General features: G+C 39.3%; 1 protein-coding gene across 4 annotated transcripts in view; it reads left to right on the top strand.

The window, feature by feature from the left end:
* Scaf11 (SR-related CTD associated factor 11) overlaps positions 1–15983 on the top strand; it is a 51452-nt gene that overhangs the window by 5276 nt on the left and 30193 nt on the right. For 2 of the 4 annotated variants that reach the window (XM_029469602.1, XM_029469603.1), the window contains exons 1-4: positions 5856–5942; positions 9725–9812; positions 11250–11331; positions 13502–13659. In XM_029469602.1, coding sequence (XP_029325462.1) covers positions 9741–9812; positions 11250–11331; positions 13502–13659 — 312 coding nt within the window. In that variant the 5' untranslated portion in view covers positions 5856–5942; positions 9725–9740. Of the gene's footprint in view, positions 1–5855; positions 5943–9724; positions 9813–11249; positions 11332–13501; positions 13660–15983 lie in introns of those variants that run through there. The other 2 variants (XM_021183328.2, XM_021183329.2) reach the window with 1 other exon arrangement.

Genomic DNA, 15983 nt, shown 5'->3' with positions numbered 1-15983 from the left:
AGGGGTGGTGATTTAGTTCAGCGGTGGAGCATTGGTTAACAGGTATAATGATTCTATTTCTAATCCCCCAGCCCCTACCCCTCAAAGGGAAAATGTTTACTCTAAAATGGTTTTTTGTTTGTTTTTTGGCTTTCTAATGCTGTGACCCTTTAATAGTTTCTCAAGTTGTGGTGACCCCAAAACATAAAATTGTCTTTGTTGCTACTGTTATGAGTTGTAATATAAATGTGTTTTGGAGACAGAGGTTTGCTGAAAGGGTTATGACCCACAGGTTGAGAGCCATTGCTCTGTTTTAAGCGCACTTTGATTACTTAGGACTTTTAGGTGCTCTATGTTTTGTAGGTTACTTAATTGCAAACTTTAGAAGAGTTGTAAGTCTAAGCTTTTTTTAAAATCTGAACCATTTGATTCAGTTGCAGATGCAGTCTTATCATCTTAAATGTTCTGTTATCATCTGTTCTGTTGTTGTTGTTATTTGTTTTTGTTTTTTCAACGCAGGGTCTCACTGTGTAGCTCTGGCTATCCTGGAACTCACTAGACCAAGCTCAAACTCATAGAAAATCCACCTGCCTCTGCCTCCCAAGTGCTGGGATTAATAGCACCCAGTTCTATTATGTAATTAAAATGTAGGTTTCAAAGTCAAATAATTAATCTTAGTATAGTACCACTATCAGACCTCATTGTTTTGGGAATTTCCTTAGTAATTTTGTAACAAAAGCATTCTGGTTTCCATTTCATTCTAATGTCTCTTTAGACTGTTAACCTAGAAAAATCTTAAGGTCTTAGTAGCTAATATTTTGTAGGAAAGTATTCTGAGATTAAAGGCCCATTTGTTAACCAACTTGATACTTATTTATCTTGTTCAAATCTGGTCAGTGAAAGAGTTCTTTAGTGCAGTTTCTGTTAGCCTTTCTTTTCAGTTGCTTTTTTTTTTAAGATTTTATTTATTTATTATATATAAGTACACTGTAGCTATCTTCAGACACACAGGTAGAGGGCATCAGATTTCATTACAGATGGTTGTGAGCCACCATGTGGTTGCTGGGATTTGAACTCATGACCTCTGCAAGGGCAGTCAGTGCTCTTAATGGCTGAGCCATCTCTCCAGCCTACCTTTTCAGTTGCTTTGAGTATGTTGAGAACTTACTATTTTGGGGGTGGGGGTGGGTGGGTTGGGATGTATGGGTGTTGAATGTGAGATAGAAAGAGAATAAGAGAAGAAAAGGTTGGGGATCTTGTATACCAGGAACTAGCTCCACAAGTCTTCCCCCCCCCCCCAACAGTGAGGTTAGACTTTTACTGTCTTTTATTTAAAAAGTATTTTGTGGTATATCTTCTGAACTTTCAACTGTGAGCAAACAAAGCATAAGGACTTAACCATATGGGAAAGGGTGTTGTGTTTGTGTTTAATGCCAAGGGAAAGAATCCTCAGAAACCTTCAAAATAGTTCTTGCTTAATGCAGTTCACTCACTCAGCACACAAATCTGAGAATCAAACTCAGGTTGCTTGTAAGGCAAGTACTTTGACAGTTAAGACATCGCTCATTGCAACTGTTTTCAACCTGTGGGTCATGACTTCTTTGAGGGCAGGGTGTCACATACCAGATAGCCTGCACATCAGATATTTACGTTACGATTTATAACCATAGCAGAGTTACAGTTATGATGTGCTAATGAAGTGATATTGTGGCTGCGGGTCACTAAACATGAACTGTATCAAAGGGTCCTCTAGCAGTGGTTGTGAACCACTGCATTCGTTAATGCAGACTTTTAAAGACTAGTGTTGGTATTATTTTCATTGACTGTTAGGTATAGGACAAAGCATGATTCTTACATTATTAAATCGAGCTTAGTATTAATCAGGCTCTCTTACTATCATCCAGAAACTAGTACTCTTCATTCTCTCTCTCTCTCTCTCTCTCTCTCTCTCTCTCTCTCTCTCTCTCTCTCTCTCCTGGCCCAGACTTATTCCCTTCTTAAGCAAATTTGAGTGAATTAGCCCTGAATATGTTTTTAAACAGTTTTTTTCTTTACTGTAATTAGTCAATAGTTACTCCCTTCTGGATTTCTTAGACACTTCTTACCTGTATCAAACATTTGGCACTTTGCATGTGCAGTTTTGTTCATTTTCTGAATTTTATTTCTCCAACTGTGTATAGGAAAGGGTACAGTATCTTAATTTACATTGTCCTATCCTATGTCAGGCTCTATATTCCAACACAGTATAAAAGAGATAAAATAAATGAAAACATTATTAAGACAACATGTTTTGAAAATTCCCAGAGCAATGAATCTCTCAAATTATATATGGTATTCTATTGTAAATATAGTTGCAGCTCTATTGTATGCCTGATAACTTGTAAGAAAACATTCTGTAATGCTAGTGTTCTAGTGGAGAATAACAAATATAATGTTACTAATTTCAAGAAAAATTGAAAGCTATTATTCACTTGAAAGCTTTATTGGAAAGAACTTTTTAGTTGGGTGACTTCAGTGCAATACTGTATTTCTGTAGGAACACTTAATTAGACAATAATATAATATGAATGAGATATATGAAACAGTAATTGTCTTTATTGCTTCAAAACTGTTACAGATGGCAGGAGAGATGACTGAGCTCTTAAGCACTGGCTGCTTTTTCAGAGGACCTGGGTTCAATTCCCAGCACCCACGTGTGCCCAGACTTAAACAAGGCAAAACATCCATACATATTTAAAAAGTCTTAAAACTGCCATAGAAGTAGTAAAGTTGAAATTATTGGGGAAGCCAATATAAATAAGCTTTTAAGAACGTTTAAAATGCATTTCATATTAATAACAAAGCTACTCCAGCTTTCTTGATTATTGTCTGCATGGCATGTTTTTCCATATTTTATAAAAAGAGACCTATACTTTTTTTTTCTTTCCCAACATTATATTTTTAAATGTTTCAGATATACAGAAGGAAATAGAAGAATCAGAGCCAGTGAGATGGCCCAGTAGGTAGTGAGATAGCTCAGTAGGCAGAGGTGCTGGCCACCATGCCTGTGGGCCTGAGTCCTACATGTTGTCCTTTGCCCTCCACACAGATACCAAGGCATGCACGTGTGCTTGTGCTTACATATGATAGAGAGATAGATAGATAATTAAGGGAAGTTTTTACTGTACAAAGGTGGTCCCATCACCCGCACTCCACTGCTGACCTTTACTAAACTGCCTCCGTTTGCCTTTCCTTACCCAGGTCTCCCTGCCTCATCTCGCCATCTTTTTCTGTACATCTGCTTCCCAGTAGAGTGATGCCTGCACGGTGGGTTCCATGAGCCTTGGGCACAGGAACCGTGCCTCAGGATTAGAGAGGGATGCAGCACTTGCAGCTCCAGGAGGGAGCCTGGAAAGCAGGGTACCCACCTCACCTGCACAGGTGTGCCCAGCTCCAGTGTCAGCCCAACCATGGGCTCAATGAAGATGGTAAGGGCAGGTGCTGTGGGAGCCTGGACAAAGTGTGACAGAACCACGTCGTGCTCCCCTGTCTACACAGCACCTGTCTACATAGCTCCTTGAGAGGAAGAGGGCCTTCATGTCCATCGAAGTGTCCAGTACTTCAGGTTCCTCTGGTTTTTGCTCAGACTTCTCCTTGATGGACTCAAGCTCTGGCTCCTGAACAACAGAGCTGGGAAGCCTCGGCAGCTCCTGGGGCCACCCACTTTTGCTTCTTCTCAGCTCTGCTAGCCATCTTGAAGGCAAAACCTCACAATGTAGACCCTCACCCTAGACCGACGGTTGGGTCATACCAACCAAGAAGCTGGCCTGCAAGCATGTGCCACCGCGACCGAGACTTACACCTTTTTTTTTTTTTTTTTTTTTTTTTTTAGATATTTTCTTCATTTACATTTCAAATGCTATCCCCAAAGTCCCCTATGCCCTCCCCTGCCCTGCTCCCCTACCCACCCACTACCACTTCTTGGCCCTGGCATTCCCCTGCACTGGGGCATATAAAGTTTGCAATACCAAGGGGCCTCTCTTCCCAGTGATGGCTGACTAGGCCATCTTCTGCTACATAAGCATCTAGAGACACGAGCTCCGGGGCTACTGGTTAGTTCATATTGTTGTTCCTCCTATAGGGTTGCAGACCCCTTCAGATCCTTGGGTACTTTCTCTAGCTCCTCCATTGGGGACTCTGTGTTCCATCCTATAGATGACTGTGAGCATCCACTTCTGTATTTGCCAGGCACTGGCATAGCCTCACAAGAGACAGCTATATCAGGGTCCTTTCAGCAAAATCTTGCTGGCATATGCAGTAGTGTCTGCATTTGGTGGCTGATTACGCATGGTACTAGTACAGCGACAGGTAGATCAATGGAATAGAATTGAAGACCCAGAAATGAAACCACACACCTATGGTTACTTGATCTTTGACAAGGGAACTAAAACCATCCAGTGGAAAAAAAAGACAGCATTTTCAACAAATGGTGCTGGCACAACTGGTGGTTATCATGTAGAAGAATGCAAATTGATCCATTTTTACCTTCTTGTACAAAGCTCAAGTCTAAGTGGATCAAAGAGCTCCACATAAAACCAGAGCCACTGAAATTTATAGAGGAGAAAGTGGGGAAAAACCTCGAAGATATGGGCACAGGGGAAAAATTCCTAAACAGAACAGCAATGGTCTGTGCTGTAAGATCAAGAATCGACAAATGGGACCTCATAAAATTGCAAAGCTTCTGTAGGGCAAAAGATACTGTCAATATGACACTTTTTTTAAAAGAAAAGATAGATTTATTTTATGTATACGAGTACACCATTGCTCTCTTCAGACACAGCAGAAGAGGGTGTCAGATCCCATTACAATGGTTGTGAGCCACCATGTGGTTGCTGGGAATTGAACTCGGGACCTCTGGAAGTGGTGCTTTTAATCGCTGAGCCATCTTTCCAGCGCCACCTATAATTTAATGTTGGTACATAAAGTGAGTTACTTAGGGAGTCTGTGTGTGCACGCGTGTGTGTGCACGTGTGTGTGTGTGTGTATTGGCATGTATATGCCGCAACATATATAGAGGTCAGAGGATAGTCTCAGATTTGGTCCTCACTTTTTCCTGTGTTTGAGACAGATAGGGGAGTGGGGAGATGAGAGGAGACGGAGAAGGAACACAGTGATGACGCCTTAAGGCTATATGGGTAGGAAAGAACACTAGGGAATCTGATCAGCTAATCTTGAGAGGGAATAGGTTTTTTTTAGGGTGTTAGAAATGTTTTTAAACTTGATTGAAGTGGGAACTTAAGGGTTCTTTGGAAAGTCAGTAGTTGTGTTGGGTGGTGTTTTGCTGGGGTAGACACGTGAAGGAGTGTTTTTGAGGTGTACACAGGAGAAAGGATGTTCTGCTAAGGCAAGTTCTTGAAAGGACAGGTGATGCTGATGACACACATGGATTGGTCCACCTTACAGTGCCTAGTTGAGCTCTACTGTTCCTCCATAAAGAGAACTCACTGAAAAGCTTCTGGTGGTGTGCTGGAGCTTCTTGCACCTTCAGTGGACTCAGGCTGATTGGTAGCATGACGTCAGCTGAGACAGACTCACGTGCTGGGGCAAGACCCATGGAGGACACGTGATGTTTAGAGGGTATAAATAGGACCTGAAGGACAGTGACAGGCTGATCTTGGCTTGCTTATAGTGTGGGTCTCACATCTTTGCTGATCTTTGCTTTGCTGAGAGAGGCACAGCTGAGAACACAGCCAGGAGGCATTCCTCCAGGTCCCTCCTGCTGACTCGTGTGGAGGCTGAGGCCTGACTGTCTCTGCTAGGTAGTGCCATGGCCATGCTGATTCGTGTTTGCTGTCCCGACACTATCGAGCTGGACTGCTGGTGTATCCGTGAAGTGTTTGTAAGTGGATGGAACTGCTGCTGCTGACCTGTTGATTTCCAGACAACATAGACGGGAGCTGCTCCAAAGAACCCTTTCTAAACAGGTCCACTTCCCCCGTACCCTTTCTTTTCCACTACCTCTGGTGGGTGGTGGGCTACAAGGGAGGTTAAAGCATTTAAGAATCATCATTAAAATAAGTTTGAAAAAATTAAAGTTATGCTTAATAGAGGTATGTTCCTTTTTATTTTATATATTTATTGTTGGGCTTGGAAATAATCTTTTATTTTTTTAAGGTTACACACAAAATACTACATTCCATCATGGCACGTGAGGCATGCAAGTGTGTGTCTGTCTTATACTTTATTCTCACTGATTCCTCTTCCTAACTGCCCTCTGCATTTTTTTCTCTCTTTTATCTGGTTCCCTTTCTTGTAGTTAGGTTCCTTTGGTTTCCTGTTGCGTCTACTTCATTACCTTATTTCCTGCTTCCTTGAGATCTCCTTTTTCTTGATTCCCTTTCTAGTCTGATTACTTGTGAACACACATGTAGACACATGCACACTTAAATTTATGTTCCATATATGGGAGAAAACATGCTATTTGTCTTAAGAGTAATTTATATCACTTAACATAATTTTCACTTGTATCCATATTTCTTCAGATATTTTATTTTTCTTAGTGACTGGGTACATAAAACTCCACTGTGTATGTACTGTATTCTTCCAGTTGTCTTGTTGGCGGGCATCTGTACTTGCTCGATTCTTCACCAATGTGGGTAGTGTAGCTCTGTACATGGACGAGTATCTCTTTGATATATTGACTTAGGAGTCTTCGGGATGTACTCGAGAGGACATGTACTGGGTTAGATGTACTGGGTCTTTGTGTGTGTGTGTGTGTGTGTGTGTGTGTGTATGTGTGTGTGTGTGTGTGTGTAGGAGGTTCTATTTTTGACGACCCTCCCTCCATACAGCGTTTCATAGCCGCTGTACATGTTTACATTCCTAGCTTCCATAAATAAGGGATCTGCCTTTTCTGAAACCTGCCCAGTGTTTGTTATCATTTATTTCCAAAATGACTGTTGTTGTTGGTTTTTGTTTTTGTTTTTCTTTTTTGATTGCCAAGGATAGCAGCACTTTCTCAGGCACTTGTTGATCACTTGGGTTTCTTTTGAGAACTGTCTCATTTATTAGTTCATTGCCCCATTAAGTAATGGATGATTTGGATGTTTTGGTGTTTAAACTTTGTAGTTCTTTATATATCCTGGATAAAATCCACCATGTATATATCCTGGGTAAAATTCGCCATGTAATTGGCAAAGATTCTTTCCCCTCTATTCTGGAGGCTTTGTTTTTATTTCAGTGATTGTTTCCTTTGCTGTGCAGACACTTCTTACAGGCGATCTGTTTACCAAATTTATTTCTAGTGATGTTGGAGGAATTTTCAGAGCAATCCTTGCCCATGTCTATGTCTTGACACCACAGTGGTTCTCAACCTGTGGGTCACAACCCCATTGGGAGTCAGATGGCCCTTTCATAGGGTTGTATATCAGATACCTTGCATAAAGTAGCAACAAAAATAATTTTATTGGGTGTCACTGCAAGATGAGGAAACTATGTTAAAGGGTTGCAGCATTAGGAAGGCTGAGACCCATTTGTATTAAGGTCCATTTTGATTCTTTGATCCATTTTGAGATGATTTTGTGTAGGGTAAAAGATCTAGTTTCTTTTATAGGAGGAAGTCTAGGTTTTTGTTTCATTGGTTGAAAAGGTTGACATAGCAAAGCCCCATCTCAAAAAAATAAAAACGAAAGGTACTTCTGATTTGTGGGGTGTGGATTTCTGAACTTTAAGGGAGGGACCATTTGTTTAGGGCTTGCTTTTATACACCTTTAAGGAACTTGAATTAGTCTATGGCTATTATTTTAGCGTAGATTTGTAGAATGTTTTTGAATAATCCCATTATTTAGAATATTTTGTTCTAGGAATGAATTCATTCGGCTTTTACTTTTCTCTCCTGTTCCTCTTGCTGTTAACATATTTTATTGACATATCTTACCATGTCAAATATTCCATTTTTTACTGAAGGCTATAGGAGTCATAATGAATATAACAGACTGTCTGACCAGTTAGATAATTTGAGAACCCCATTTATAATTTGTAATATTGATATTAAGATTACATTTAGTAGAGAATCTCAATATTTTGTGATTTCTAAAAACTTTATGATCTGTGTTGGACTTTGCAAAAAATAACCTATTAGTGTATTGTTTTTTTTTTCTGATACAAGTTTTGTTTAAAAAATATAAAGTGCCATTCAGAAACAGTATGCTGAGCATTTTCTTATTATAGATTCTCATCCTTTATGATAATTATATTTGATCATTAATTTTATTTGTTTTCATATAAAACACTAATGGAATAAGACAGATTTGTTTATTTTTTGTGTCCTTTTTCCATTCTTTTTAAGGTTGGTGAGGGGGGGAGGAATTACCATTTAGTTGTTCATTGTCCTGTTTTGGTTAGAGAAGGATTTAAGGATGGCAGCAACAATACAGATCACCAGATCTACTCCTATCCCCGTAACTTTAAGTTTTTCAGGACTTATTTTAATGATGATTCTTAAGGGCTTAACCTCCCTTACTGTAGCCCACCACCCACCAGACGTAGAGGAAAAGGAAGGATGGGTTGGAGGGAGATTAGAAAGGTTAGAAAGGTTCTTTATAGCAACTCCCTTCTGTGTTGTCTGGAAGTCAGCAGATCAGTTCGCAGGTCAGCAGTGTCAGCCCAGTCCATTTGCAAACACTTCATGGATACACCATCAGTCTAGTTTGGTAGAGTCAGGAGAGCAAGTGTGAATCAGCAGTGGTGGCACTACCTAGCAGAGACAGCCAGACTGTCAGCATGAGTCAGCAGGAGGGACCTGGAGGAGCACCAGGAGAAGTTCTGGGCTGTACCTATCTCAGCAAAGATGCGAGACCAACCAGAGTTGCACAGCTAAGTTGTACCAACAAGCCGAGCTTTCTTTCTCTCCATCACTCTGTGGAGTCCTGTTTATACTCTCCAAAAATCGGGTGTCCTCCACTCCACAGACCTTGCCTCAACACTGGAGTTGGACTTAGCAGAAGTCCACTGAGTTTGTCTCAGCTGACAGCACTCTGCCAAGTGGCCAGAGTCTACCACCAGAAGTTTTTTGGTCTTTTCTCTCTCTGTGTGTCTCTCTCACTCACTGTGTCTGTCTGTCTGTCTGCCTGTCTGTCTGTCTCTCATCCTGACAAATAGAGCTCAACTACATAATGTAAGGTGGACCAATACATGTGTGTCATTAGAAAAGAATCCTTCATCACCCGTCCTTTCACGTGCTTACTTTAGCAGAGCATCCTCTCTCCCATGTCTGCTTCAGCGAAGCGTTCCTTCATGAGTCTGCCTTAGCCTTTCACTTGTCTGCTTCAGGACAACACTCCTTCACATGTTTGCCCCAGAAAAACACCATCCGACACAACTAACTTTCCAAAGAACCTTTAAGTTTGCACTTCATATGCTGCTATCCATAGTTCTTTTGCTTGCCAGATATGAGGCTATACTGCTCTTGATTGTGACTTGTGGGCCTATAGGTGTGTGTGTATGTGTATGTGCATGTATGTGTGTGTGTGTGCATGTATGTGGATGTGCATGTATGTGTGTGTGCATGGTGGCTGGTTGGGTAGGAAATGAGCATGTAACATCTCTGGTCTTTTTTGTTGTTTCTAATAGACATAGGCTTAATCTGCTAAATGTAAATTCCTTTCTATACATATAATATTTCTCTTCAGGGAACTTCATAAGCATTAAGGAATTACTGATTTAAAAAATAACATTCAAGGTCTTTATATTTGACTTTGAAATTTAGGTGATGGTAACAGAAAATGGAATTATGGCATTTTCAGGAAAAATGGATGGAACTGGAAATCATGTTAACTGAGAAAAGCCAGGTTCAGGCAAGTGTCACATGTTTTCACTCATCTGGGTTTAGAAAAGGTGGGGTAGATATAAAGCCAGAAGGAGACTGATAGGGAGATCACAGGGGTTAGTGGGAAGACCCGGGGCAGAATGGAGGAGGATGAATATGATCATGATCATGGTGTGAAATAGGCACATAGGAAAATACCACATCAAACTCAGTGTCTTATATAAGGAATACATGCTAAGAAAAAGGGAACCTCAATTCATTTGTACTTAAGAGAAACAGTTGAAAACAGGATATAAGCTATGATTCTAACCAGATAATGTTGTAGCAAAGGCAGAACTATGGAGACAGCTAAAACGATGAATAGTTGTCAGGGATTTGGAGTGGGAAGGCAGGAATAGGAAGAACATAGATGAGTTGTAGGGCACTGAAGCACAGAGCTGTAAGTGGTTACTAAAAGTCTTAGGTTTGTCAAAACACTCGGAGGGTACAACACCCAGAGAGTGTGGACATTGAGTGGTAGTACTCTAGGAAGTAAGGTTCATTGATTGGAACAAATGCACTGTCTGGTGTGGGATGTTCATAGCAGGGGAGGTTGCATGTGGTTATAGATGCCACATGGGGATTTTCTGTGAACCTATCTTATATCTCTCCATATTTTGTTTCTTGAATATTGTAAGTTCTACACATAACCACAGTTTACCAGTTAATTCCATTTTAAGTTGATCTCTTTTCCATAGTTTTAGGTCTGTGTTGTGGAATTTATTAAGCTTGCTAATTAATAATTATATAAAACTTATTACATTAGTTACATACTTTTCTTGTTTTTTGTTGAAAAATACCTGAGAAGAAGCAGTTGAAGGAAGAGGTTATTTTTCCTTGGAATTCAAGGGGAGGTTAAGTGGCAGGAGCAGGAGGCCAGCTGCACACCTGGATTCCACAGTCAGCAGGCCAGGATCACTGCATCCTCTTTATGTAACTCCGAGCATGCTGCTGCCCGAATTTATATAGGGTGATCTTCCCACTTTAAGCTAATCTAGATAATCCTTGTCTGACATATCGAGAGATTTGTTTCCAAGGTGATTCTAGGTCTTGTCAATTAGGCAACCCTTTGTTTCTTGATGTGTAAGTACTATGAAAGGGTACTGGATTATTGAGTAGGTGGGATGATCAGAGTCACTTGTAGCACCTAACAACCTGAATTCAATCCCTAAAGCCCATCTAAAAGGTGGAAGAAGAAACCAGCGCTCTACACAGCTGTCCTCTGCACATGAGCCGTGACTTGCACCCCTCCACAGCATAACAATAATAGCTAAATAAATAATTTTAATAAGAGTACTGAGATTGTCCACAAACTGATTGGTTTGGCTCATTCTTTATAAAGTAGCTTCTTATGGTTCAAAACTTTTAAAATTCATATGATTGGGAGATGGCAAACATGAACATTCTCTTATGATTTATCCTATAGGAAATTCCTTCACAAGGAGAGATGAAGAAGAAATCTGTATATAATCAGAATGTGGGTGATCAGGAGTATGAAGACATGGAAGGTAATGTTAAATGTCAAATAGTGTCACTAGACTTTAAAATTAAGGTTTCTAAATTTTTCTGTCTTTTTTATATTCTGAAATAAATGACATAAGAATTGTACACTTTTCCTTGTTTTCATTGAAAATTTTTACTTGAATTGATGATTTTGTTTTGTTTTTTGTTGTTGGAATTTCTGGGTTGTGTGTGTGTTCCTATGTAGGTATGCAGGTGTGTGTGTGTGCGCGCGCGCATGCATGCATGCATGTGTACACACACGTGTGTGCAGGCCAGAGGACAAGCTTGGATGTTGGGAGTGTTGTTCTTAGGCACCATTCACTTTTGTTTTTGAGACAGGGTCTCTTCCTGGTCTGGGAGTTTCCAAGTCGGCTGGCCAGCAAGCTTCAGCAGTTGGCCTGTCTCTGTCTTCTCAGCACTAGAGCCAAAATGCATGCGTTACTTGACCAGCTTTTAAAATGTGTTTTCTGGGAATTGACAAGCATGTTATTGACTGAGCATTCTTCCTTTGTAAACTGATAATAGCATTAATATTTTCTTCTCCCTGTAAAGTTAATCTTTTTTATTTATTTGCTTATTTTATGTATATGGGTATTTTATTTGCACTGCATGTCTGTGTACCTTGTGTGTATCTAATATTAGTTTATATTTGTAAAATTTAATCTGAAACCCTAAATGCCCAACTCAGGTATTCTTTATAGAATTTGTATTTTCTTCATTCCAAACTCATACTGAAACCATGTGAGCTCATTTGAGTGTTTTGGCTTAATACTGATCTCTTAGATTAATTTGTCCCCCTAGCTTGGATGGCTCCAGGTTGTGTTGAATTATGTAGTTCCTATTGCTTGCTTACACGCTTTTGTGTAAGTTGGTTACTTTATTGTTAGGAATTTAAATTGGTACAGAGACAGATTTGGCATATCTGTTCCTGTGTTACAAATATACATGTTGACCCCACACTGCTCCTTGTTTTGGTTTTTCAAAACAGGATTTCTCTGTGTAGTCTTGGCTGTCCTGGAACTTACTCTGTAGACCACACTGGCCTTGCCTACCTCTGCCATCCATGTGCTGGAATTAAAGGCATACACCACCATCACCTGTCTAGTAAATCCATTTTCAAAGAATTGATCTGTAGATAACACTTTTTGAAATGTGAAATAATTGTGTTGCGATATAAGCTCCTTGGTAGAATACTTAACTTGCCTAATGTGTGGAACTCTGGGCTCTATCCTCAGCATCCGTTGTCATAGCCAGTGGCGGAGAACACATGAATGTCCACTAGTGAGTTGTTTTGAGAAGCAGATTAATATGTATAGTACTCCAGTGTTCGATGAAGAAAGAAAAGACATATGGGAGAATGTATATTAGGGTTTATCTTGGCTTCTTGTCTCACCCCTGTGCTCCTAGTACCTGGGAGGCTGAGATAGAAATATCCTGAGTTTGAAGCAAGTGATTCTTTGAGATAAGATTTCTCTGTGTATCCTTGGCTATCCTGAATGCACTCTGTAGAACAAGCTGGTATTGAACTGAGACATCCACCTACCTCTGCCTCCCAAATGCTGGTATTAAAGGAGTGCACCGTCACCACCTGTCTTGAGAAACCTTGTTTTAACTGAGGGGAGGGCAAGGAAGGAATTGCTTTTCTTCTATGCATTAAAAAATATTGATATAGCAAAAGAAACAAGTTACTATTGGATATGGTAGAAGTAATGTGACTAGGTTTGTCAGTATAGTCATTTTTATTTGAAAATTCTGAACCAGGTAAATAATAATTAAAAATAAACCATGGTCCATTATGTCCCCCTTCCCCACTGAAGTATGTAAGAAAGTTGGTTGTGAATGTAGCTAAGTGGTAGGGCATGTGTGTAGTATAGACAAAGTCTGGGTTAAATTTCCTAGAAATCTCTCACACACACACACACACAAAGATACAACACAGATAAATACATCACCCCCACAACATCCACACACACATACAGCACACACAGACACACAGGGCACACAAAAAGTAAATGCTCGTGCTGTTGAACTTCAAGAGTGTGTTTGTCATTTGACATCCAAGAGCTAGTTGCAAAGAAGCAGGGCTGGCCCTTTGAGGATGTAGGCAGCCATATTGTTAAGTATAAACCATTGGTTTTGGGGCCTTTGAAAGCATGCCTGTCTTTTTCTTTGCAGGTGAAGAAAACAGAAACAATGCTGACGCCTCTGGCTCACTGTGCAGTGAAGCAGACAGATGTCCAGTATGTCTCAGTTGCCTGTTAGGGAAGGAAGTTGGCTCTCCAGAAAGTTGTGGTCATGTCTTCTGTATGGCCTGTATTCTTAAATGGGCAGAGGTAAGTCTGAGAATGAGCATTTAATTTCTTATCATGATTTTATTTCACTTATTGCCACTGCCTTTCATACACTATCGCATACTAAGTTTTTCCCTAAAAAATTTCCCCCCTGTTTGTTTAAAATCTGTCTTCATATTTTCTTCCATTTTTTTTTAAACTCAGTCTTTTCATTCTTTTGTAATCAATTTTAATTTGTACTTTGAAGAAAACCTTACAGGAAAAGCAGGCCAAACAGCCTTCTGACCCTTGCACGATATTACCTGCTTGCTACTGATAACATCCCTGTCTACTTTTTATATAAATGTTTTTCAGAGAATTTTCACATAGGTTATTTGATTTCTTTCTGTAAACCTCTGGAATAATCAGAATAGCTGCCACAGTGTTTTACACTTTAAATAAAGTCTAGGGGTCTTTAGTGTAAACTAACTTAAGAGTCTGAGTTAGAAATTTTACTTAAGATTCTTTATAAAAATAATTAAGAAGATATCTTGGGCTTTGACTGCATTATAGTGAATCAATTTGGGCCAGATAAATTGAAGTATATATTAATCTTAAGCCCTGTTATTATAAATTATAAAATCAAACATTTACTGTTTTTTATATTATGTTTTCTGATGTAGTATTTTGTCAATGTATAAAAGTTAGTAAAGAATTAGGTGTATCTCAAAGTTATTTTTTTCTTGTACTTATGTTCCTTAATATTGTTGAAAGAACTGACTTTGTGTATAGTGAATGCTGGCTTTCTGGTTAACTTTTGTAAGAGATTTGTTATACTAGTTGAATTAATAAGAGTATAAGAAGAAACATAATTTAGATTAAAAACCTAACTAGCTTTAACAAAAAGAGACTTAAGGATAGGTGGAAATGTATTTTGAGAAAATACTGTGAGTTTGGGCAGAATACTGTTGGTAACTCTCCAGGTGCACTGCAGTGTTGATCATGGCCGCTTTGTCCATCACTCAGCTGTAGATCTGCTGTGTCTGTGATATGTAGGTGTAATGTGCCACGCATCAAACCCTGTTTCTGCATGAGCTGAAGGCTTTGGTCTTTTCCTGATTGTGTTCAGTGACTACATAATTATGAATTTCAAACAAAATAAGATGTGTGTGTGTGTGTGTGTTTAAGATAGAATGTGTAGACATGAGTCTCCTTCCTTTACCACCTCCAGGGCATTTTCAACATAAGCTTTATCATGATGTACATGAAGCAGGTCTCTTTAGGGTTCATATGGAGACGTTGTAACTGCTAGGTTGTAGACTGCACATATTTAATGCATAAACACTAGTAAACTTAGCTATATTTTAGCTCATTTATTTTAAATTTGAGAATACCTGGCAGTATATGTAAAAATCAACACATTTTTTTTTTACATATAATGTATTCCTTGTTTTTTGATACTTCATAAGAAATACTTGTTTTTATTTATGTGTGTGTGTGTGTGTGTGTGTGTGTGTGTGTGTGTGTGTGTATGTGTGTGTGTGTGTGTATGGGACTATGTGCTTACAAAGACCAGCAGGGGCTGTCTGAGCCCTTAGAGTTGGAGTTACAGTCAGTTATGAACTGCTAACATGGGTGCTGGGAACCAAACTTGAATCCTCTCCAAGAGTGCAGTACATGTTTCTAATTGCTCAGCCATCTTTCCAGCCTCTAATGTTCTTTTGAAAATAAATAATTTATTGAAGTGAAATTGTTTTGCTTTTCAAAAGCAAGTTATGTGTACTGTTGTACTGCTGTCTTTAGTTGTGATAGCGGGGTGGTGTGGAGTTGTGTTACTGTTTAACGAAGTAATTAACCTTAAAAGGGGAGAGAGAGAACATTCTGAACTATCTCCTTGTCCTTGGTGGATATAGCAGCCATCAGTAAGTAAGCCGTTACGTTACGTCATCGGGTCTAACCTATGGATTATGGCAGGGGTCGTTAAAGACCATCTGAAAACACAGATATTTACATTAGGATTCGTAACAGTAGTAAAATTTGAATTATAGAGTAGCAATGAAAATAATTCTCATGTCTCCACAAGATGAGAAACGAACCATATTAAAGGGTTGCGACTTTAGGAAGGTTGACAACCTTTGCATTAAGTTGACCATTAGCAATGGGACACTCAAATTGTTCATTATAAATCATGAATAAATGCATGCTTGCAGAGTTACTTAGGTCTCTCAATTTCCATCCAGTCTTGTTGTGATAACAGTTGGATGGATTTAAAGTATATAAATGCTTTGGAAAATATAATCAGATTTCAATGTCATGGTTTTTTTTTTTTTTTTTTTTTTTGTCATCATTATCATCATTAAAGGATTTTGCTCTCATTCTTTCCAACC

This window comes from Mus caroli, chromosome 15 (genome assembly GCF_900094665.2).
Source record: "Mus caroli chromosome 15, CAROLI_EIJ_v1.1, whole genome shotgun sequence".
NCBI classification, from domain to species: Eukaryota; Metazoa; Chordata; class Mammalia; order Rodentia; family Muridae; genus Mus; species Mus caroli.
This window is presented reverse-complemented; position numbering and strand designations above follow the sequence as displayed.